The sequence below is a fragment of the Diadema antillarum genome, unplaced genomic scaffold (assembly GCF_040938485.1).
Source record: "Diadema antillarum isolate AM-2024a unplaced genomic scaffold, OU_Dant_1.0 scf00000036, whole genome shotgun sequence".
In the NCBI taxonomy this organism is placed as follows: Eukaryota; Metazoa; Echinodermata; class Echinoidea; order Diadematoida; family Diadematidae; genus Diadema; species Diadema antillarum.
In genome coordinates, this window is record NW_027270925.1 from 3,580,573 (window position 1) to 3,606,338 (window position 25,766).

At 38.9% G+C, this 25,766-nt stretch overlaps 1 protein-coding gene across 1 annotated transcript; it reads left to right on the forward strand.

Annotated features, from left to right (window-relative positions):
• Nucleotides 1–528: 528 nt before the first annotated feature.
• On the forward strand, nt 529–25,766 carry LOC139745349 (hippocampus abundant transcript 1 protein-like). The gene is made up of 11 exons (XM_071655748.1): nt 529–746; nt 6,542–6,631; nt 8,012–8,074; nt 12,071–12,198; nt 13,475–13,589; nt 16,765–16,983; nt 17,429–17,542; nt 18,877–18,948; nt 20,704–20,914; nt 22,109–22,266; nt 24,235–25,766. The coding sequence occupies exons 1-11, from the start codon at nt 654–656 to the stop codon at nt 24,463–24,465; spliced, it is 1,494 nt and encodes a 497-aa protein (XP_071511849.1). The 5' UTR covers nt 529–653; the 3' UTR covers nt 24,466–25,766.

Sequence of the window (25,766 nt, forward strand, 5' to 3'; positions counted from 1 at the left end):
TGTAAGTGTTTATTTTTCTTGCTATTTTTTTGTTTTTGGTATAAGATGCATCATCGGACCTCTCTCCTCCATTCGTACATTAGACAAAATATATCAATACACAATCAACTAAAATTAAACTTCATTTAAAGGAGATTTGTGTTCTCTCTGACTCTGCATAAGTGTGATTTGATCGTTAGTACCTGTTTAACTTAAATAATTTTGGACTTATCAAAAGAAAATACATTTTATGGGCTACGTTTGTAGCATTTTGATATTTCTCTGTCCTTATGCTAGTTGTCATGTTGTCCAAGATGACGTGTGGCTAGCATTTTTGCGCACTGCTCTGGAACCGGAAGTAAGTGCGTATCAAAGGTCAAAGTCTGCAACACGGACCACTCACGGATTGCACTCACAGAACTCTTCTGTGATTGCACTGTGTGTTGTATGTATGGCGTGAGCTCGTCCCGAGTGAAAATTACACAGTGCTCAGTCGTACATCGTACAGTCCGGGATCCCAAGCTGACTCAACGCAACACATCGGATCAAATCAACGTGTGTTAACTATTACATGAGTGACGAAACAGACGACAAGATGACAATGTCGTCCAGATGACGACCGATTATGGCCTGTGCAGTTCCTTTTCAAGAAGTGAAAGAAATATACCGTCTCAATGATAGAAACAAAATCAGCAATGCCGAAGAAACGGAAAAGGCTGACCACCCTTCGGCAGCCGTCAAAGCAGAGAAAGGATGGAGGAAGAACGGTATGTTTCGTGTCGACTGTATTTAAACGTTAACGTTAGACCTCGCACTATTTTACACAGTGAATTCAGTGTAAAAATCAGTCAGAGTCTAACTAAAAGTAAAAGACTAAAACATATGAATTAACGTTAGACTGTACAAATCCATGTTACGATCGCCCACGATTCACATGAATTTTGATACTAGAACTAGAGTAACGTTAGATAGACTAGTTTAGCTAGTTGTCTGCTGTGTTGTAAATTTACGTACCCGGTAGTCTAAATTTACTGTCCGTTTAACCATTACATACATTGTAGGCCTAAATGCTGTACGCTGTAAATTACTCTGTACTGACTGTAGTAAAATTAGATTAATGACGGAATGTAAATCTACGACAGGATGCCGGTATCGACTAGCTAGGGTCTATATTTAACAGGGTACACTCTGTTACAGGACAGTCATCACTGGTCATCATGTGGACATGGCCTGGAGAACGCATTTTAAAATTGACATTCTTTCTGAGTGAATGAAATGCTGAATATCCGAATACAAAACTATTGCCCAGTGCCATACATCATGTAGGACGAGTCTACCATACATTGTCATAGACCTCGTAGACGTTTTTGTCACAACTTGACTGTTGTGTGTTAAACATGAAAGTTATCAATGACACTGACAGATGCAGCTTAACTAACCAAGACTCCAGTCAAGCTAACGTTACAATGTAGTTTGCTATTACAAAGGACTAACACTAACAGAGCAATATTGCGACTCCCCCTTCCTCCTCGTTTGGACAAATTGGTTTCAGATGAAACATTTGTTTAGGAGGTTTTTTTTTGTTTTTTTTTTAAAGAAGAAAAAAAAAATCCCAAGGCCAAGCTGTCTGTAGAATTCTGAAACATGAATGAATCTTGCAGTTGCATAGCCCAATTAGACACTGTGCTTCATTCACATGCCGTCTACTGGTCGGACTCTGAACAGTTTACAGAATCACAAAGATCAATTTGTTTATGTTCTGTGGAGGCTACATGATCTGGCTTAATGGAATTCCTCTCAGGGGAGAACTGGCATTAAGCAACAAAAAAAAAAAGATCAAAACTTGGCCTCCTCCGAACAGACAGATTTTTGCTGTCTGCATCAGCAGTGGACAACACTCAGTGTAAACACAAGCCGGCCATAATTTGACCACAACGCTGTCCAAATTTTGACCCCCAGCTACATGTAGAAACAGGCTACATTGCTTAAATTGCAGTATGGTCAAACCTTGGCACAGGAGGTAAAATTTTTGTACGGGTGCAGATACATCACAAAATGTCTGTCACACTTTGCAGAGTAAAAAAGACAAATTTTCTTGCGTTGTAGATAAATTCATTATCCTACAATGTTTTTCACTCCTTTCTCACCATCTGTTGTATACTATGAATTTAAAATCAGTAGACTTCTAGCAAAGTTGTAATCGATAGCGGGGCTTGCAATTGCTAGGGATCATCGCAATACAATGTACATGTAAGTACAACAGAGTTGAGTCTTTACATGGGGAATTTTGTTAGGACTTCGGCTGTCGGTACACATACAACACGTTAAGGCATGAATGTGTATGTGCATACAATACATTCCTGTTAAATTGCGCATACATTGTAGATACAGTGTGGCTGCTGCCGCCGTTGGGGTAGGGGCATCTGCTGCTGCTGAGCCAGCCGGCCAGATGTCGATCACGAAATTTAGAATGGACCAAACCAGGGGTCTGTGGGGAAGAACTTGCAGTAAACAGACAAACGTCTGTGACAAGACCAAAAAAGCAAAGAGATAAGGCGATGTTATTTTTATGAAGTAGAATCTATATTAAGAAAACAAAAATTTGTCGAGAATGACAGAAAACTAAGTCGTAACAATGATGTACACAGCCTCATATGTTCATGTGGCTGTATCTCGCCGGCCACAAATCCAAAGGCTATTGATACAGTCCCCGCCACTTCGCCAGCAGGGTTCGAAATTGGCGATGGTCCGCTGCCCATTGGCCACCCAAAATCATGTCGGACTAGCTAAAAATCATAAAATTCTGAAGTAACTAGTCCGTCTGGCTAGCCAAAATATTGCTTCAGTGTCAAAATTGATTCTAAGTAGTCCGCCTGGCTAGTTAAAAAAAAAGTTAAGTGCGACCCCTAAACAGTATATGTACAACAGTCACACACTGGTGGCCGTATACTGTAAAAGTGGTTTCTTTCGCGGTGGTTTTATTTTCACGCTTTTCGCGCTTTGAGGTTGAACCGCGAATTTAACATCACGCGAAAAATAAATGTTTTGAACTCGTCGCTTGTTACAATGCTACTGTATCATTACCGACCGCGAATTTAAACACACGCGAAAAAGTTGGCACCGATGGAAACCGCGAAAGTTTCTGTACGCGAAAGAAACCACTTTTACAGTACACTGCCTTCGCTCTAACATGCTGTGCCACATTCATTTTCTGATGTAGACTAGACTAGTTGACAGTTTCGTACTCCCTGCATGCACAGGCATACTCCCGAGTCCTGGGATTACGATTTGGGTTGGGGTTAGGATTTGTTGTGCCTTAAAGACTTCAGGACTTACAATAAAAATGCTCACAAATGGAGTACTACAGAAGTACAACTGGAGGTAAAGCCGTTTGGAGGTTATCACTGTCCGCTTTCTGTTTTTGAAGAAGTCAGGCTGAGATTTACCTACAATGTACACGTATATCAAGAAAAATCACTGCAGTATGCTGCATACATACATTGTACACAGACCTCCATTAAAAGTGACATAATAGTCAGCAAGACTTCCTTGTAGTTGACTGCAGTCACTTACTACATTTGCCAGGATTCTATGGGAAGAAGAAGGAAAATCTGGAGAAAATGCCAGACCATATCCTGAATGTAACACATGGGGTCAGTGCAGTTTTGGTTGAAAGGGCACTTCACAAGAATATCACTGGCATCTGTAAATATTTTTAACAATGTTTATTTGATCGAAATTATTGTTTTGGGTTTTTTTTTTAAACAGAGATACTGTGTAATATATTGTACAATATTGTAAGTCACTAATTTATGTTCACAGGTCTCATCTTTTAAATTAATCAGGACTTTGAAGAGAACTGTTTGTAGACTCTTTACTATTCATTCAGAATTTGGCATAAAACACATATTTTCGCGGCATGAAATTTTTGTAAATTGGAGCCGAAGGCCTTTTTCGCGGCATGAAACGTTCGTGAGTTGCCTCTTAACATTCAATGCATATATATAGTGTTTAAAACAAGAACTTTCATATGCATTTTAACTTTGCGAATCTTGGCTCTCGCGAAATTCGTGAAATTAAAATGCACGCGAACATTCCTGGTTTTACAGTAGTATGTTAATTACAGTATTGTACTGAACTCATACTCTGTACATAATCAATGTCAAGCACAGTTTGGATTTAAACCACAGAACAAGTACAACATACATTGTACATGATGTACAGGATGTACATTGTATGTATCTGGCTCTTAGGATTTTATGAGATGCCTGTATTGTACAGCCCGTAAGTGACCTCAACAGTGGACATTATTTCATTAGCGATGATGCCCTGTGTGTTTATTGCATGAATGGAGAGCAGATGGAGAATGCAGATGGAGAATGCATTGTTGGGAGGTTTCCCAGGTCTCAAACTCAGTAGGCTTTGAGAAGCCGACAATCTTTGACTGGATTTTTTTGTAGCAAGAAAGAATGACAAAAAAGAAGAATGTAATCGAGAGAGGAAACCAAAAAAAAAAAAAAAGAGTTGTGCTGCTGCACTTGCCTCTTACCTACACACATAAAATTTTGTATGTCACAACCTCCTGAGTAATTTTTTCGATCACACAATATACCAAATAATTATTATCTATAGCCACAGTGCCCATAGATATTGATTTATTGTGTGAGTGTTCATTTACAGATAAGGCATTTTCAGTGATGTGTTGGGTCCTTTGGGTGCTTGTGTGTGAGCAAATGAGGTATTTTTGTACAAATATAGTCTATCAGTACATTTGTGTATAATATTTGTAGTACAGGTCTAGCCAATAATCACCTTTCTTTGTTTCCCTTTGTTCTCTGTAATCACAATAGCTTCATTGAATGCTACGGTGTATTTCATAGGCAAATGCCATGTTACATTATATTTCTAAGAAGTGCCTTCAAATTCAAGTTTATTATTTTCTTTACAAAAAAAGAAAGCTTACATGTGTACACTTTGACCCTTTTCACTGTAATATCTAAGCTGTGTATCTGTTACTCAAGACTTTTGGAGAATGACAGTTTTATCTTGCTTTATAACACTGCATGAAATGCAAAATGATAATGAATGATCATGACTGAATACTATACTGGAGATTAAAATCTAAAGTCAATAAGAAGACTGACATCTGAGCAATCAAACTTTTGTTACAGAGAATTTATATTACACAGAACACTTATAATATGATGAAGCCTTTCTGATGCCTGCACTATGTAAAGTGTTTTAGAAGGTTCTGTTTACTTGTAGATTATTGATGGATGCTACCACTCGATTACCTTGTCAGTCAGCTGCCAGTAAATGTGAACACATGTGTAGAAGAAAATTTAATAATCGCACCCGAAGGATTCAGTCCTCTAGAGGTAGTTTGTGTACATTGTCACTTGCATGATATTTTGTTGAGAGGGCATCATACGGGAATGTTTGTAAGCTTTTACGGAAATCAGTGAAAGTAGAAATGGAACAAAAGTCATTGCCTTTAGCCTAGACATTGATTAGCTACAATGTACAGTTGTACCAGTAAACAGTATAACGGTGTTAGGAATGTGCCACGTTTTGTGATTTATAACCAGTGTGCTTGCCCATTGGAATTAAACCATTTTACCATTGATTTAAATAGTAGATCTTAGAGGAACCATTCCTGTTGAAATGTCTGCTCTTACACTATGTACCCAACTTATAGCCTTGATTAGGTGCAGTCATAGGGTGCGTTCGAGCGCTCTCCTAAAGCAAACTGTACCTTACCGTACCCGCGCCAGGGGAGTGCTCAAACGATCCTCAAGTGTACCATACATGTAGCGTACTAAACCGAGCCAAAAGTGGACCACTTCGCAATGTGCTCCAAAAGGGTACCAAAAGCGTACCAAAAGTTCACATTTGAGAATGCTCGTATCATGCATACATTATAATGCAAAGAGTTCATTCTCTTTGTTCCGGACAACTGTGAATGATTTAAGCACGCTACACAGTAGGTGAATGACCCTCTTGCTGCAAAATGCACGACCCTCTCTAAATATAACTCATCGCTTTAGAGCGCTTGAACGCACCCAAAGTGCCTACTACAATGTATGAAAAGAAACCGTCTCCTGATGTACTCCATGCCCAGAATTCAAAAAGGTACATGTTGTAGCTTTAATCTAGTCCTTGGATTAAGCAAATTTCAATTACTCTCTACTTATTTGATGTGTCAACAGACATTCAATACTGAATGCATAATCACATGCATGTGTGTACAAGGTGCACCTATTCTGCACTTGTTTTAGTCATTGAACTCAATTTACATCATTACTTTGATCTACCTTATTGAATTCAGGTCCATGTGTGTACAAAATACTCAACAAATTGACAGAGCTCTTTAATTCTGTGACAGTTTTTGCATAACGTTAATTTGCATTAACGTTAATGAAATGTACAATGTAATCACCCTTGTGCTCATGTGATGCTTATGAAACCGTTTGCCATCTTTCATTTTGCATGTTGTGTCTAGAATATCTTAGAATCATTTAACTCTTTGTTTGTTTGTTTTTTGTTTATTTGTATCTTTCAGGGCATAGGGGAGCCTAGTGTCTACCATGCTCTGGTGGTCATATTCCTGGAGTTCTTCTCTTGGGGTCTCCTTACGAATCCCATGTTATCGGTAAGCAAGAACAGTCAACTCCAAGAGTTGTGAGAACCATTTATATTGGGAATGGAAGGGCCAATATGATTTTGGGCAATTCACCTAATGACAGTGAACCATTTGCAAGCTTCAAAGTACCTGCTAATAGCACCATTATGTCAAAGTTCACATATGGCGTGATACATGTACCACACATCCATTGCAGTGTACAGGAATCTTTGTTTTTAAAGAAGGAAAAAAAAAAGAAGATGATCAATAATGGCTGTGGTTACTCCTCCAAAAGAGTTTGTGCATGTAAACGAAGTCTCATTTAGTCAAGATACAGAAACCAAAACAATATTTATCTTGTCTTCAGTGTGTGATCACATGCCAGCACAGACATACAAAAATGACGCATAGCTCTCATTATAGACATTTTCATTGATATGAATCAGGGGATCGCAGTTAGCAGTATGTCTCTTTAATACCACTGTGAGTACTAATTTATTTTGTTGTGACAGTAGCTTCCAGCTCGCAGTTTCCTTTTGATAGTGTGCCCCTTTCCATCAAGAAACTGTAGAACAGTCATACTGTGAAAATCATCTACCAGAAATATTGATTCATTTGATATAAATTTATAAGTATACAGGGGATCATTTTCAAACTCAAATTTGATCAACAATTTTAGCTGATGAATGATATCTCAAATGCTCTCCAGAAAACTGCAACACAAAAAATAGCTTGTGAAGCAGTGGTATAAAGAATACATAGCAAATTGTGATGCAATACCGGAAAACTTTTCCCTGAGTAGATAAAGTTGAGACACATGTGTGTTTAAATGATAAATTAATAAAACATATTCTCAGAACTGTCAATGTAGATGTTCTCTCAGATTTAAAAAAAAAGCCTCTTTTAACCTCAGATGCATTAGCCAATCATAGACAGGGGCTTTCCCAGCACCCTCTCACGATTCTCAGTATTGTTAGAAAGACCTCACCTTGATCCATATTTGGCATGTAACACTATTCAATTTTGAATTTATGTAAATATATGTCTACAACTGTATTTTCAGTCTCTCAGTGTGATTGTGACACTTTGAATAGACTCTGCTCCCTCTTGCATAAATATGGTATGGGATATAATGTTGGAAAGTTTCCATTGAACCAAACTGAAAGTTAGCCCCATATACATGTATATCATGTGTACATATGTATGCATAGTGTCACTGTACCTGCTCTGCCTGTATTGTTAGTTTCACTTTGATGATAAGGGACCGGTCATTAACATTTTTTTTTTTTAAAATTTGTGTAACATCCTGATGTGTAGAACACTCTAGGCATTCCTTTGTTCAGCAACCAACTTCTTTTTTTTTTCCCCTTTCTCTTTTTTTCTTCCTTCCTGTGCCTTTCTTTGTGGCAGGTTCTACGTGAAACGTTCCCAGAACACACATTTTTAATGAATGGACTCGTCCAGGGTGTCAAGGTAATTGATGCACTGCACTTTTGCAGCCTTGAAGTTGAAATTATAGATTCTGTCAACATATTATGCATCAATGTGTCGAGTGAATGTCTATGTGTAATGTTCTGTCCATCTCACACATTTGTTGTAGTAAGCAGTACAAGAGGTTGCTCCTTTTATACATGTACATGCGTGCATTATGTTCCATTTGAAGGCAGTACAAAACTGGGCCCCATTTCATAAAGAGTTTATTTGATGACAACTCTTTGCTGGAATGACTATTGTCATGATAGCGACAAGAATCCAGCTTCCTGATTGGCTGTTTGCTGTGGAAAGTGGTCATCCCAGCAAGAGTTGTCATCCTAACATCTTTTATGAAATGGGGCCCAGATCTCGAAAGGAACGCATACAGTTAAGGTGCCTATACATTGTAGATGCCAATGCAATAGTTGCCCATGGAAAGGAACCGCTACACAAGCACTTGCCCACACTTTTGTAAATCTATGCCTGGGAGCAAAGTTAAGATTGTTGTATTTTTGGAGATGTTCAGACATTCCTGGCACTTTGATCCTCTACATTTAACCCATCTTAAATGAGTGGCAGTGCTCATCTTTTCATGTCTGACTTGAACCAAGTGCAATCATTTCTTGTTCATTTCTCAATTCCTGCACAATCACACAAACATTACTCTGGTGTGAAGGTAACACTGATACTAGGGATCAATGATTAGGACAAGTAAAACAAATAGTTTTAGTTTCTCGTCCTAACTTTTTGAAAAAAAGGAGGATGTGGGCACTTTTTTTTTTTTCTGTTTAATGGCAGATCCACTGCACAACACTGTTCAGGTAGTCTAATTTCCAATCATTACAGTACTGTTCAGGTAGTCTAATTTCCAATCATTACAAGTACAGTACGATATGTAGGCTGTACTCGTTCGAGGTTCAACAGCTGGAAGCAGCGAAAATCATTTGAAATTTTTTTTTCTTTCATAGTTAAAAAAAAATAAATAAAACTTCTCTGATGCTGCGACTAAAAGAAATGATAATAATTATGCGGGCGGGGAACAAGAAACTAAAGATTTTTTATTTATTTATTTTTTTTTTTTTACTTGGCCTTGTGATTGATATCACTTGTGTTGGTCTGCCCATAGGTGTTTGAGCTTGGAGTTTTGAAGTTGAGAGGGGATTATCATGTGTTATAGCTTTGTTGTACTGTTCCAGTTCTGTTTCAGTTATTTTTTTTTTAATCTGCTAATGGCATTTGCATGCTGGAGAGGTATGCTTTTGTGGGATTAGATATATACCTGCTTCTGCTTGGGTAGAACTCTGAATTACATGGCCTGTCCATCCCATTAAAGAGAGTGTGATATTGTAATTCACATAGAATAGTCATTAACATTTTTTTTTTTTTCATTGTACAGTGTGCATGATTTTTGTATGATAGAAGTATCTGAAGGAATTTAAAGTGTTACTGTAATTCATCGCTATACTGACCAAAAATTTTGCTGTACTTATCCAGGATGTGGACGAAATTAAGCCCATTGTAATAGGCAAAGGGAAGAGCATATGTGGTGATACATGTAGATAAGATCTATAGATAATTTGCAGGAAGTAACTCAAGCAAATTAAACAAAAAGTTAAATAAGGCATTTTTTTTTTTTTTTTGGGGGGGGGGGTTGGGTTTATCTATAGATATACATTGCCAAAGTTTTATGGGAAGATTGTGGTATTATGTGGTAAATTACTATTTTCATACTCAATGTGGTGAATGTGTAGTACAGTGTATGATGTCTGTCAGTAGCTATGCAAAACAGACTTGGCCTCTTATCTAATCATGTACTCTGGCTAGTGATACAACTGATTTCCATTGTATTGCAAGGACAGGCATGCATGTACATGTATGTTTATTACTGTGAATACTGTGCTCAAGGTGACGCAGTTGAGGCCTCTTGAAGAGTAATGTGTAATAGCATCACAAATACTGCCTGGTTAATGCCATAATTAATTCATAGAGGTGAGGCAGTTATACAGGTATTCATTAGATACTCTTGCCATGCACTTTAAAGGGCAACTTGTGACATTATGGACAATGATTTTTTAATCCAAATTGGGGAATTATTATGACTAGCTGAAACAGGCAATGCATTGTATGCAAGTTACTTTTTTCTTCTTTTTAAATCTGTTTGTTATTTTTCCCAATCTAGGCTTAAAGTGAACCCTGGCAGTATATTATAAATTATATGAAACTCAAGTTGTAAGTAATGTAGAGGCTGGCAATGTGCATTGTACCTGTAAAGCACAATTTCCTCACATTTTCTTGTATGCAATGTTTATAGATAATGGACCTTTGTACTTTACCAATGTTTTGATGGTCATATATAATCATTGTGTTTAAAATGAAACCTTTACTACGATATGTTTTTAGCAATGTAGATGCCACCAGCCATTGAATGCCTTGCTATAAATGCTGTGATAGTGTGTTGTATGTAATGCCGTAAACACATTACTACATACTAGATGTTTCTATGGAGATACAACTGGAAATATTTTCGCGCATGAAGAGGTCACAGACATTTTCATTACATGTTTTCTTGAATTGACACCAATGCTATGGTAAATGCACTATTCCCATAGCACATGGTGACATTTTCACGTGTTGTTAAACTCTCGATCCAACTGTGATTTGCAAAATTCACGAAAATTAAACCCTCACGAAAATAACAGCATATAAATATGCAGTATACTGCAGTCCTCCCAACCATTCTTAATATGGAGGAAAGAATCTGAATTTTGTCCATTCCTAGCTCTTGTTTCAATAGGAGTTAGTTTAGTGTTTTTCTTGATAATTTTACTGCACACCTATGGGAACTGCTGTCTTTCTTTCCCACTTTTGAGCCAAATCAATCATATTTTGCAATCAGAAAGGTTGGGAAGTCTGTATAGTGTATACCCTGTACATTATTGTAGGTCACATTCCGGTTGACAGGCAATGTGCTTCCCCATCTATACTGTATTGAAAAACACATGCAATATGTACATGTGTACACATGCATTGTGGAGCAATACAATATCAGCACTGCATGAATAAGCAGTTGTACTGTGTGTCATATGCCTGAGAGGACATTGGACCTGTCCAAGGCAAAGTGCAAAAGTTTGTACCATAAAAGTTAAAGTAGTTTCAGTGATCAGGTACACCCATAGTCATTCATTTATCTGTTTCATAAATGGCTTTGTTCAGACCTTATGATCAAAGTTTTTTTTTGGTGATCCATACAATTTACCAGTCGGGTTAATAAGAGTTTGGGTTTGTGTGTTAACATTCTAACCCAGCAATTCCTTCCATGCATTCCTCTTTGCCAGTACTACTGTAGTGCTTTTATGTACGTGTAATTATGATATTCAACTTTGCCCCAGATCACCTTAGTTCTCTATCTGTATGATCCGTTTGAATTGGTCGTGTGGCAACGTGCCGTAATTGCAAATCTGTTGATAACATCATTAAGGTCATTAGGGGACTGATTCTAAGAAATTACTGTTTTACCATCGTTTGTGTGACATGACACTGGCATTGTGCATGTTGTTTTGTGTGCATGGTGTACCTGTGTCGTTCATATACATTGTAGACCCCATGTGTGTGTTTTTTAATGAGCAAACATACTTAAAACTTATCAGGAAAGGGCTGAGTACCTTTGAATACATTTGTTTGTCTCAGCTACTTCAGAATGGGTGATCCTCTATCTTGAAAAAGTGTGGTGATACATATTGTAATAGTCTACCGGTAATCCTCAAGGCAAACTTGAAAGATCAGAACCAATCCTAAGAAACAAAGAAAAGAGTTCCAAATATCATGTTTTTCTTAGAATGGGCTGTATCAGATGCGGTAGTGTTTACATGAAGCACTTGATTCTCCACTCCCAAACAAGGGAATGAAACTATTCAGTATCATTCTTGACAATATGTGTGGTACAGTGTATTCCTGTTCATGTGTGTTTGCAATGTCTTATTTCTCCGATGTGAACAGGGCTTTCTGGCCTTTCTTAGTGCACCCATGCTGGGAGCGTTGTCAGATGTCTGGGGTAGAAAATCCTTCTTACTGCTCACCGTGTTCTTCACGTGTATGCCCATTCCACTCATGAAAATAAGCGCCTGGTAAGTACACACTTATATATCAATATGATGGACATCAGAAACAAAATGTGCACAACTTACGTGACATCTGTTATGCATTGCTGTGGGCACTCCCTATGTTCACTAAACATACACTCGTCAGGAAATGTCTAGATATACTGTATGTTTAAAGGCATAATTTCTGTTTGCAGATGAAACAAAAACCCAGCATTAGTGCTTTAAAATTGTTCTAAAATGTGAGTTAGGGATAGAAACAACCACTTTAAAAATTTGAATCTGTATTATCGATGTTAAGTATTGTTTAATACACAAAATGTGAACAATAGTTATAATGAAAATGTTTCCAGACTAAACCGTCTTACAGTTATGGTTTATTGAGAAAAATACTGATATCTTCTCATATTGTAGGCTCTATTGCAAAAATTTTATATGTTAGGTTGTTTTGTGATACAACAGACCTACTCATAACTATTTTTTACATCACTACTCCCAAAGGTAAACTGGACCTTTAAAATGTCAACGAATTATTGCATCACCATGAGTTTGTTCATACTGAATATATTGTTACAATCCGTTACATTGTAAGTTTACAATGTGAAATGGTGACATGATATACAAGTCAAGACATGCATAGGTATGTTGAAGTGTCAAAGATTGAAGAAATGAGCCAAATTTTGTCCTGAATACCAGTATATATGTGTTCAGCAAATTTCCATGGATAAAAGACAATATGACTTTGCAAAAGTTAAACCCATTGAGGACGAGCTGATTTTGCTATAACACGCATTTCCCATAGACATCTGCCCAAGTATACTTGGGACTAGTCTTCAACAGGTTCAAGTAAAATTACACTAATGAAAAATGAAGATATTAAAAACAATACTCTTGTAAAGATCAAAATATGTCATGGGAAAATATTATTGGTATATGGGTTAAGTGAAGCTGTTGGAATTGTGGCACTGCAACTACTGCTTTATTTGTTTATGTGAAAAATAAACTGTGGGAATTCATTCACTAAAATTGTCTGTAAGTGCTTTTCTCTTAGTATTTGCTGTATTAATGCGTGCTTCCCTGCAGCTGTTAGCAGGGCTTTAGTCTATTTACAACATGTACGATATACACACCGTAAAGATGAATTTGCATCATTGTCTTAGTAGCAATTTCCGAAAACTGCACTCCAGTCTCATGATTGATATGGTGTCATGCAGGTCAGATTAACGAGATGAAATAAATTCAGTTGAGTCTGTGATATAAAAACTTTGTTTTGTTTTCCATTCCATTGTGTCGCACATCGTAGGTGGTTCTTTGCCATGCTCTCGGTATCGGGTGTCTTCTCGGTAACGTTCTCGCTAATATTCGCGTATGTGGCCGACATCACGCAAGAATCTGAGCGCAGTTCAGCCTATGGCCTGGTGAGTAGATTTGAGAGACCTTAACAAATGAAACGAATTGGATCTGACACCATGATATTGCTGCAATTGCATGTATGTTTTAATTACCTCCGCCAAGGGAAGAGGTTATGTTTTCGTTACCGTTGGCTTGTGTGTTTGTTTGCCTTGTGCAAAATAACTCAAAAAGTAGTCAACGGATTTGGATGAAACTTGCAGGAAAGGTTTAGAATGATACAAGTAACAGATGATTAAATTTTGGTAGTGACCCAAGAATTTTCGGGGAATTTATAAGGGATTTTTTATATTTTGGCAGTTGGGTCAATGAACTTGGGAGTTCAGGCTGCGCGTATTTGAGGTTTGCATGCGCGCACTAAAGTGCGTGCTCTAGTTTCTACTAGGGCGAGGCGCGCCGTGCAGCTGAGGGTTTATGACGTAACAAAGGCTTCTATATTGGGAAATCGGGCGACTTTCAGCACACAATGCTATAAGTACGTATGGGTAGAAATCACTGAAATCTCTATGGAAGAACAAGATCAGTGATGGAAATGAGCTGCATGCTTGGCGGAGTTCTGTGCTCTCAGAGTGCTTCTCTAAAGTTGAACTAAGCACCACCCTCCTCCCCATCCCCCATGAAAAATAAACATATAAATAGATAAATATCTGAAAATATTTTGAAACACACACACAATTGAACAAGGGAGGGGTTAACAATCTAATGAAAGCAGAAGCAAAATACAAGTATGTGCCCTTAGATTAGTTGCTCAGAATGGCTATGAATTTACAGTTACATTTTGTAGCAGTTTACAGTTGTATTTAAGAAAGTTTTCCCTTTGTACTTTGTATGCCATGATGTATGCTGGGAGATTGACTTGCCTTTTTGAGTGGCAACAGTTTCCTATAATTTATTTTTGTAGTGAATATTGTCAAACACCACATACTGATTTTTAAATTCATAAAGTTTGCATGTACACATATGTACAATGTGTATATGGATAATCTTCGTATCATGTCTTTCATACATGTAGTTAAAAACTCAAGGAACCACCCTTGTGAACATGGGAAACTTCTTTTTGCTTGCCTGAAAGATATCTGGAGGACTACACAAAGGGGGAAAAATGTGATAGAAGTGCTTCTGCTTCCTTTGTCTTAATCCCACTCCATGAACTTGATCTGACCTGCTGACATTTTAGTAGAACCGCAGTAGAGATAGACTCGTGTTATTAGCTTCAGTCGTCCACCCCCCTTTCTTCGCAACCCTGTCCCATTGAGAAGCTCTTAATTACTTCAATGGGATTTTGTCTTTGTTTTTTCCTCAATGGCTGACTTCTTTGGGTAAGGGCAAGCTGTGTTGAGTGCCACAGCAGGTGCAGAGCAGTGCACAGAGATTTGGCTCTGACTAATGCAGATTAGATGAATAATAACTGTTTACAGAGAAATCCCCCAGTATATCTGAGGGTGTCTCGGGCTCAGCGAGCATTGTGTTGTAGATCCATTGCCTTCATTGATATTTAGTGCATGTAGAGTGGTGATATTGTGTGCCATCTCTGGAATATATAAATCCTATTTAATGCTGGTCTCACAAGTATGGATCAACTGTAAAAATTGCAGAAAAGTGAACAAAAAGAGATATAGAAAGGATATATCAAAAAAGAATTTAACTTTGCCAGAAAATCATTCTGCAATACATCTTCATAGCATCTAGGATATATCTTAATAAACAGTTTGAAAGTAAAAGCATAAAAGTGATATACAAGGGGGGGGGGGGGGGGGAGGGTACCAGTGACGTGTAAAGTAACAGGTCATTGAACTGTTCGCAGTGATTACTCAGAGTACATATAGTGTAGTGCTGTGATTGATAGGTGATAAATCATGAACCGTTTGTAAATTAACGATATCCATACAGACAGCAGGAGCCACCCATGCAAAAGTCTGACTGATACAGGAACTGTTTAATCTTTTTCTGGTACAGTGTAGTAGCTTCATATTATTTCATGCAAAATTATCTAAACTGTGATTCCAGCATAAAGATGTAAAGTGTTAGATGATAGATGTGAATGGTGTGATTGATCAGACATAGAGTCTTCCATTCAGAACTGCAATATAAGTTCATATCATATTGGATGGCTATGAATGGGATATCAGGGATCATCATCTACATAGGTCATTTTAGCTGCGCATTAAAAATGCGTATTGTTGTCCGCTCAATTTTTATCGTTCAATATGAGAGCATATTGAACGAAACGCATAGGCCAACGTATTAATTCCCCATAGACTACCGTTGTTACTGGCCGTTCAAGAATACACCGTACCTGTCTCGTCTGTTGCGTGAGCGCTTGCTGAGTGTGCAAACACTTGCTACTACTACCCTAACTCGTGCAATATTCCCTGGTATCTCATACATAGCCATCAAATATAATATAAATATTGCACAAATTGAAGATGAGTGCAATATTGGTCATAACAAGTGCAATATTCCCTGGTATTCCATGAATTAAGCCATCCATTCTAATCAAAATTAGCCATAATCATTATCAGGAGAAGCATGTATTAAAGAAGGTACTGTACTTCTACTAGACTTTGCTATTAAAATCGACTCTCCACTGCGTAAGGAGTGACTCGCACTTGTGTATGTAGCAAGATATTTGAGACTGCCTACGGTGTATTATTGCACAGCCACTAACAATGGCAACCTTTGGGGAATTAGTACATCGGCCTGTGTGTTTCTGTTCAATACACTCTTGTATTGCACAGTGAAAGCAAGCAGACAAGAATATGTGATTTTAATGCGCCCCTAAAACATCCTATACAAATAATGATAGTGTACAATACAGAAAGATTAAAACCATCTATTTATCTAGTACATGTACCATAGGCTGTATGAACAGAGTTTCCTACAAATGGCATTTGATTTCAAACTTCCGTAAAACACCCCTCGCCATGGAAAAACAGCAATCAAATTACTTAACATCAAATTAAATTATGATATGTCTATTTCCTGATGTGATGGATCCATTTCAAATGCCAGGAAAGTCTGTATATGTGCAGATTGGTACTTTGTAATAAAAAAAATTGAAACGTTTTGTTTTTCAATGATTGTAATACATTTGTATGGTGTCTTATTCTTGACAACTGTTGTGCATGTAGACATGAAGAATGCTATCTCCATTTCTTTGATTTGTCTGTTTCGCTTGAACAGGTGTCAGCCACCTTTGCAGCTAGTCTCATCACCAGCCCCGCCCTGGGCACCTACCTGGGGCAGATATATGGGGATAGTTTTGTAGTGTTTCTTGCCACGGCGATCGCCCTGTGTGACGTCCTATTTATCCTGGTGGCAGTACCGGAGTCGCTGCCAGAGAAAGTGCGCAGGGCGTCGTGGGGCGCCTCGATATCATGGGAGCAGGCAGATCCCTTTGCAGTAAGTGCTAGCAAGATCAATTTTCAGAGTTTTTTTGTCATTGTCTTTCTTGTGGAACTTATCTCAAAATAGGCTGGAAAAGATAATATAGAATATTAGAACTGAATTATTATCATTTTTTATTTTTTTGTGAGCGAGAGAGCTATTTATGAACCAGTTTTGTTTTCCCTGATAATGACTTTAAAAGGCAAAGAGAGGTATGAAGAAATGCTAAGATCTTATGAAAGTGTTTTTTTTTTCTTGTTTTATTAATTCCAAACAGCTGAACTTGGTCATGCTAGATTTAGCCATTTCTATGCATTATTAGGCTACAACTACATCTTAACACTGATCTTCTGCATGGAAAGTAATGATGCAGTTAGATATTACATGTCAGAGATCCCCTTTCGTTTTTTTCCCCCACCTTCACACGTAACTTGTCTTTTCATTGTTACCCACCATGCAGTCTCTTCGCAAAGTCGGCAAAGACTACACAGTATTAATGCTGTGTATAGCTGTGTTCTTGTCGTACCTGCCTGAGGCCGGTCAATATTCATGCATGTTCCTGTATCTTAGAATGGTGAGTATTATGTGTATTGACTGCAGAGTACTGTAAAACATGATATATTCGCGGCATGAGACTTTTGCGAATTGCCACTTGCATTCAATGCTTATAGTGTAGACGAGAACTTTCGTGTGCATTTTAATCGTGCGAATCTTGGCTCTCACGAATTTCGTGAAATTAAAATGCATGCGAACATTCCTCGTTTTACAGTAGTCATCAGTCCGTATCTCATTCATCTCTTCAATGCTTGTATATATTTGACTATCAAGCACAGATTCATGCCGCAAGGGCCTATATTCTGAGAGTGGGAAAGACATTGTCTGTAAATCATTGTACAGTGCACTCCCGTTATAACGAACAAGGTTATAATGAAATTTCGGTTACAATGAAATAAGAATTCACCCTGTAACATTATCCTCTCTATGTTTTTTATTATTTATTCGGTTATAACGAAATTTTGCTATAGCAAAAGAAAACTGCCGGTCCCAAGGACTTCATCATAAAGGGAGTCCACTGTATTGAGTAGTAAATTAACAATGCTTTACATAATATCCTCAACGCAACTTGCTTGAAAACGCTGTGCTGGAACATATCTCACTTAATGTCCGGCCATATCACGTACCCCGGTTCCGACATGGCCGGATAACTGAGGTTGGACTGAATGTTGAAACAGTATCATACCAGATGTGTGCTTCAGTGCAATATCATTTGTTTGTTTTCATTTTCCATGAGACATTATGGTTGGATAGTCCATATTCAGCTACACTAGCTGGTCTTACATGGAGTTAGGGGAGACCACTTCACCAGGTTATGCACCCTACTCATTGTGATGAATAAATGAAGCGGGATCTTTTACCTGCGGTGGTTGTGACTCTTTCACACGCGGGACCTCCATTTTATGTCCTATTCGAGGACTGAGTGTTTTGCCTCTGCTACTACTAGTAGATGGAACAGCATGATAACACACAACATTGCTCAGTAAGTCTCATTTGAATTCTAACCTAAGCCCAAATCCAAGCCAGTCGACTGAAAGGTAGATATGCTACCGACTTAGCTACCTCGCCACTCTTAATCCATTGAGGACGAATCCCAAGTATACTCAGGCAAGCGTCTATGGGAAATGGGTGTTGTAGCAAAATCAGCCCATCCTCAACGGGTTAAATACTCGAACAGTGTAAATGTAGCTTTGTAAAGCTGTAGCCATCTGGGATCTGTCTTTTCTAAATTTGGTCTTGACAATGTATGTTATGTAACAAAATCAGAGGTCTTGAAATTATGTAAGCTACATGATAAAATTCCATTCATCCGTTATCTTTCTCTCTCTTTCTCTTCCCTGATGCTTTGTTCAGGTTGGTAAATTCTCCCCTGCGGAGGTGCCAGCATATATAGCTTTAGTTGGAGTATTATCTGTATTTGCTCAAGTGAGTATGATGGTATCTCATTTTCTGTTTGCCTGTCAATTTGCAGCTATCTGTCGCTAACAGTTGTACTAAGGTGTGAAATGACCAGATGTTTATTATCAGTTTAGCAGTATACATACATATAGGTTGAAGAACAGGCAGACACACTTACCACATTGGAAACATTAAAAAAAGGCCATTTAGTTTAAGGTATCTGTTCGCCCTAGTGAATTTCACATCATGAATTAAAGCTATAGATTAGGCAGCAAGTTTCTCAGTTTTGACATTCGTATATATGGCAGATGATTATTCACCCTAGGAACTTTGCTGAGTAGAAATTTTTTCCCTAACCTAAAGATAAATGGTTGTGTTGGTGATTGTATTGGTATTGGTAAATGGTATTACTTGTCCCATAGATCTCTTATATATCTTACAAAATATAGACCAATTAAGTGTAAAGGTAAAAGTGTATCAGATCTCCCAAGTGAATTTCATGTCATCAATTAAAGTTATAGATCAGTAAGCTGGTTTCTCAGTTTTGACATTCATATATATGGCAGATGATTATTCACCCTAGGAACTTTGCTGAGTAGAAATTTTCCCTCTAACCTAAAAGGAACTGTACAGTACTGGTTGAGGTGAGGATTCAGCTTGTAACATTTTGCAAGATATTTAGAAACCACTCTACGAAATGTTAAAGAGCATACAATTCTAAGGGGAATCAAAATTTTATTTGATGAAAGTCGCTTTTGAAGTGACTAAGAGATTCTAAAAACAAAGTAAAACAAAGAGATCCTAATAAAAGTTGTGGCCTGTCAATTTTATTAGGATTGCTGTGTTGGATATCTCAGCCATTTCAAGACCAATTTTCATCAAATAAACGTTGAATCCTTCTTGAAATTACATGTTCTTTCATATTTCATAAGAGGTTTCTCATTATCTTACCGAAAAACGCTATAAACCTGAATCCTCATCTCAACCAGTACTGTACAGTCCCTTTAAGATTAATGGTTGTATTGATGATAACATTTGTATTGGTAAATTGTAATATTTGTCCATAGATCTCTTGTATACTAAGTATCTCTAATAGTGGCAGTATAAGACCCCGTTTACAGTGTGAGGCTCGGCCGCGGCCGAGCCCGCCTTCATTTCAGTGTAAACGGGCAAAAAGCCAAATGTGGGGCCAAAATTGGCCGCGCATTTGGCCACGCTCTGGAGGTGGTCTCGCCGAGCCGCGGCCGAGCCCGGCCTTTTCTCAGTGTGAAGGCAAACTGGGCAAAATGCGTGGCCAATTTTAATCTGGCTTCCAAACCCTCTGCCCGCACTATTTCGTTATTCAGGATATTAACCCCCTCAACGTCGAAAACTAGTATAGTTTAAGATGGTTTTGTCCTGCAATGGATTTTTCCTTCAGCAAAGGCCTTTGCCCGAACATCGACAATGGAATCCAGTTGGCAAAGGGTCTAAAAACCAGACTATACCAAATCGCGTTTGTTTACAAGCAGAGCGCCACTACAACAAAATATTGAAAGGTTTGAATTAAAAGCGCGGCCGAGCCCAGCAGTGTAAATGGACAAAATTGCGGGGCTCTGACCCGCAATTGAGGCTGGGCTCGGCCGCGGCTCGGCCCAGCCCCGCACTGTAAACGGGGTCTTATTCTCATAACTTTTGCATGCTGGAGTGTTCCATCTGTAGTGTGTGACAATGTATGAAATGAGGCCACCACAATGTCAAAGACAGTGTCCTCAACCCATTTGCTTGTTGCATGTCCCCCAGACGTTACTATTAGGCTTCTTAATACGCAACCTGGGTCACAAGCACACCATCATGGTGGGGCTAACGTGTGAGATGCTGGAGTTGATGTGGTATGGCTTCGCCTCTCAGCAGTGGATGATGTGGGCGGCGGGGGTCATCGCCAGCGTCTGCAGCATCAACTTCCCCGCCATCAGCGCCATGGTGTCGCACAGTGCCGACCCCGACAAGCAAGGTGAGGGTCCCACAGAGATGCCAACTGTAACTTTTTTTTCCAGTATTTCGTCGGCCTCATGCCAAAAGGGCACTGATAGTGTACAAAGTCTATGGTGTTAAGGCCCTTTTGGCATAAGGCCGACGATTTTGTTTTCCCCCACCCCCCCCCCCTCCCAAAAAGAAAAAAAAAAGAAAAAGAAAGGATGCTGCAGGTTTCATGGAAAATACTGTACAAGTGGAAAGTTTGGTGTGAGTAATTTTTTGTGCTTCGCAGGATAAGGTGAATTTTGCATGTTTTTAATTCCACGGAATCAGAATATGAATTAGTAATGTACATGTATTACCTATATAGGAAGCAAATGTTATTGCATGCTTCAGTGTTTTGTGTCAGTTGCACTTTCCGCGAAATACATGAAATTTTCTACACCATGAAAATTTCCACTTTGGCAGTACTGTTTTTCTCACATTGTAGTACTACATATGTCTATTTCAGGAGAGCTAAGAGTACTGTTCCCCCACCCCCCCCCCCACCCCCTAAGAAAGATATACTTTTTCAGCCCTGAGAATACTGCAATGCTGTCTACAAGTTGGCATCCCTGGCCCCAGTTTGGCCTGTCTTGCTGTTTTGTGATTGATGCTTTGCAGCTCCTCAGACAAACGGATGACACACCATTTCACTCTGTTCTAGGGGGGCATTTCATGAAACATTTTGTCCGACAAAGTTGTCGGACAAATTTGCTCTTAGCCAATCAGGGGAGTGTTTCATCAATGCTTGTCAGCACCGACAACTGTCGGCGCTGACCAATTTCAGCAGAATCCTTGGTTTTGATTGGCTGAGATGCTCTGGTCACTGACTGTTACTGTGGTGATTCAAGTTGTCGGCGCCGACAAACGTTGATGAAACACCCCCCAGATGCAAGGATTTCAGTAGCCTGTAACAGTTCGTCGGAAAAATATCCGGCCAAAGTGCTTCATGAAATGCCCCTCTGAAGTAGCTCTTTCTTTATACATGCATGCACACTACCGCTCACTGATGTTGTGCAATTGCGCCCCAAAAGAGGGGAAAGAGAACTTACTGATATTAATGGAACATTAGTAAAATAAAAGAAGAGAAGAAAACAGAAAAGAGTTGAATCCAATCTTTATTCCTGTATTTCCCTATCCCCCTCCCCCCCCCCCCCAAAAAAAAAAAAAAAATATGTTCTCCATGCAGGCGTTGTGCAGGGAATGGTAACGGGTATACGCAGCTTGTGTACGGGACTCGGTCCGGCCCTGTACGGTGTTATCTTCTACTTCTTTGACGTGGACCTGGACAGTGCCAATTTGGAGGAGAAACCAGAGAAGGATGTGATGGAGAATCCAATGGCAGAGGTAAGATACAGCAAAGACTGTGTGATCTATACCTTTAATTGCTGCTGCTTAAAGAGGAATGCCAGTCCAAATATAAGTTTGTCTGATAAGAAAGAGTAGAATTCCATGAGTTCAATGTTAAAAATTTGACTGAAATCAGATGAAAAATAAGGAAGTTATGAAATTTTGAAGTTTTGATAATTTCTGCAAAAAAGTTCTTGTACAGTGGATATGAATATGCAAATGAGTGAGCTTGCCATGTCATACCCTCACAATTTTGCATTGATCGTGTTAAAAAAAAAAAAAAACTGAAAATTCAATGTTTCTGTCATTGAAGTCTGAAGCATGACGTTATACCTGATTGAATAACTTTAGAATAGTGATCAGTTAGATATATGAGGATTTGAGCCTCGGGCGTAATTGCATTTGAATGAAAAACAGGAAATTTCAAAATCTTATGTACAAACTACACGTATATGGTAAGTTGTGAGGGAATGACATTCTCACTTTTCTACTTGCATATTCATATTGACTGTTCAAGAACTGTTTCCTCCCAAAACAGCGAAACTTCAAAATATCATAGCTTCCTCATTTTTCATCCATTTTGATCAAATTTATACCGTTGAACTTGTAATATTTTACTTTTTTTTATCAGACTAACTTATATATGGACTGGATTTCCCCTATAAAGGAATGGTACCGTTTCGGTTGAGATGGGACTTAAGGTTTTCAATGTTTTTTGATGATGATTTTTCTTTTTAAAGATAATGAGAAACCTCTCATGAAATCTGAAAAAGCATATAATTCTGAGAGGAGTTCAAAGTTTATTTGATGAAAATTGGATATGAAAGGGCTGAGATGTCCAAAACAAAGTAATCCTAATCAAAGATGGGACCCACCTTTTATTAGGATCGCTTTGTTTTACTTTGCTTTTGGATATCTCAGCCATTTCAAAACTATTTTTCATCAAATGATTTTTTTAAAATTCCTCTTAGAATAATATGCTCTTTAAGATTCCATAAAGTGGTTTCTAAAAGTATCTTGCAAACAGTTAAAAGATGAATCCTCACCTCACCCAATACCATACTATCCCTTCAAAGACCAAGTAGGGTGGCCCGATTGAATAGCTCTTCATTTGCTACCCACCGCGGTACATTCGAAAACCAAGACTGTCGCCATCAACAAATATGAGCATCGAAGTGTAAGCTCATTGGTAACATTCAACTTCAGTTGAGACTCTTTTTGCCATGTGTGTACTTTAGGTGGAGATCAGTGTCAATGCTACACACATTTCATTATTGAGACTCTCAAATGGAAATATATATATGAATCTGGTCAGCCTTCCCCCTGCACGAATTCCCATGCTGCCGGATTTTTAGATTTTGTGTGTGCCATGTTTAATGCCCGACTCAGTCGACAGCTGCTTGCCAACTTCATATCATACTGTACTGAAAAGTGCGCACACACTAAAAAACCCAACAACAACAACAAACAAAGCAAGCTCACACTATGTAAGCATTTATGCACCTGTATGCATTCACTAAAGACAATTTTGTGCATCACACTTGACATCAAATTTTGTTTTGATAAACAGGAACTGATACGCACAGATGTGAATATCAGCATCTGGTTGTCATCCTGTTAGTCATACCAGCAAGAATGTTTGTGAATGACAATCATGAGAACATAACTTCCGCATGTTTTCATTTGTTTGTTTGTGTGCATGTTTGTTTGTTTGTTTGTTTTAGTGGTCTAAGTTTCAAGTGATATTGGAAATGATGACTGATGTCTTGTTTTTCTCTTTTGTTAAGGAATTTGTGTCTTGTTTTGATTCTTTGAATATTTGTCTTTTGCTAGATAGTTGCATAGTTATTTGTGTTTGATTGTGATATGTGTTTGTTTGTTTTTTTTTATACTCATATTGCACAATGCATTCTCCAACTTGATGTACATTCATGATACATGTATTGTGTATTTTCACTATCTCAGAGCATTATGCCTGGTCCGCCCTTCGTGTTCGGCTCGTTCCTCGTCATCATCTCGCTCCTCGTCGCCTACTTCCTGCCAAACATCCAGGAGCACGCCACGGCCCTGCCTCAGTCCCCCTCGGTCCAGCTCGTCAACCTCCAGTTGCCCAGCGACGACCTCTCCGTCCCGCTCCTGGAGGACGAGGACAGCATCGGCATCGAGCCGTCGAAAGTGGACCCGGCCAACCCCTGAAGCCGCCAAAAGATGTCGGGATGGGAGACCCACGGCAGTTATGGAGTCACCCCCCAGTTTGTGATCCATCTCGCTGTGCGAGGGAGCTGTACAAGCAAGGATTTGGTGCTCTGCTCCTGCTTGCGCTCTTTTATTGTTTTATCTTTTGCTTTAAATGCCAAAGTTCAGTAGATGTCCTGCTTTGTGCGGAAGCCGGTCGTTCGATGTGTATTTCAAGACTTGCCATAGACATTGATTGGTACATGGACCATAAAGATTAGCAGATATTCCCTCTATGTGTGTATTTATGGCATCGCCATCACGACAGGTGCAGACTTACAGGGCACTAGATGATGCGGCTGTGTGAATATGTGAGGAAAATGTAATCTACATTCCCCCAAGGAATTTATTTGAGAGATCCTGTCTTGTGGACTTCTTGATTGTCATGCCGGCGTGGTGAGCTGCATCCCGATCGCAGCGGATGTGAATGCATTTGGGCTGTCTCCCTCGTCCATGATGCGGACCTGGGAGCATCTCGACCCAGGATTTTGCAGCCATCCCAGTGCCACTGGGCACTGTCTTCTCACGGTAGTCCCCTGGATACCTTGTGTATGTCGTCATAATATCATCAACGTGCACTAGTTGTCATGTGTAATATAGATTGAAATTTAGCAAATGTTTTCACAATGTGAACGCATCCCTGGTTGATTGATAAGAGTAGGGTCAACATCCATGTAATCTGAAAGGCCCCACTGGCACAATGCATGTTGTGTTGTGTTGAGTCAATAGACTATTAAAGAAGTCAGTACGTGTGTTTCTGGCTATTCAGTGAATGTTTAGGTATTATTCCATGCTAATGTTCATGGCAAAGTACCCATTGTCCTCACCACCATTTTACATAGGGATTTCAATTTCCAGCTTTGCACACACACACACTGATGGATTCTTCGGCTTTTAATGGCTTCATAACAAAAGGCAGGAAATCGAGACGCTACCCCACCACGTCATAAGTATGATTTTTTTTTTCTTTGAGTGATTATATACTCCAGATAAAAACACATAAAGTAAATTGGTTCAGGTTCACATATCAATGCCATTCATGAGGTGGAGGCTCATTTCCAGGAAGGGTGCCAAGTATCAGGCAGGGTATGTTCCACATGGTGAGATGAGGGGTTCACTTGCAGTCAGGACATATCTTGGGGCATTTCATATTGCATGAACAGTCTGATATAGACAGTTTCAGGGGATTACTTTTAAATGTGTGAAGTGGGTAAGAATCATCAACCTTGGTGCTTGTGAGAAGTGATGATACATTTTCTGAC

Coding starts and splice junctions, on each gene's coding strand:
- LOC139745349 (XM_071655748.1), top strand. CDS start 654: ATGATAGAAACAAAATCAGCAATGCCGAAGAAACGGAAAAGGCTGACC. Junction 13,590..16,764: donor GCAGTTCAGCCTATGGCCTG/GTGAGTAGATTT, acceptor TCGCTTGAACAG/GTGTCAGCCACCTTTGCAGC. Junction 18,949..20,703: donor TATTATCTGTATTTGCTCAA/GTGAGTATGATG, acceptor CATGTCCCCCAG/ACGTTACTATTAGGCTTCTT.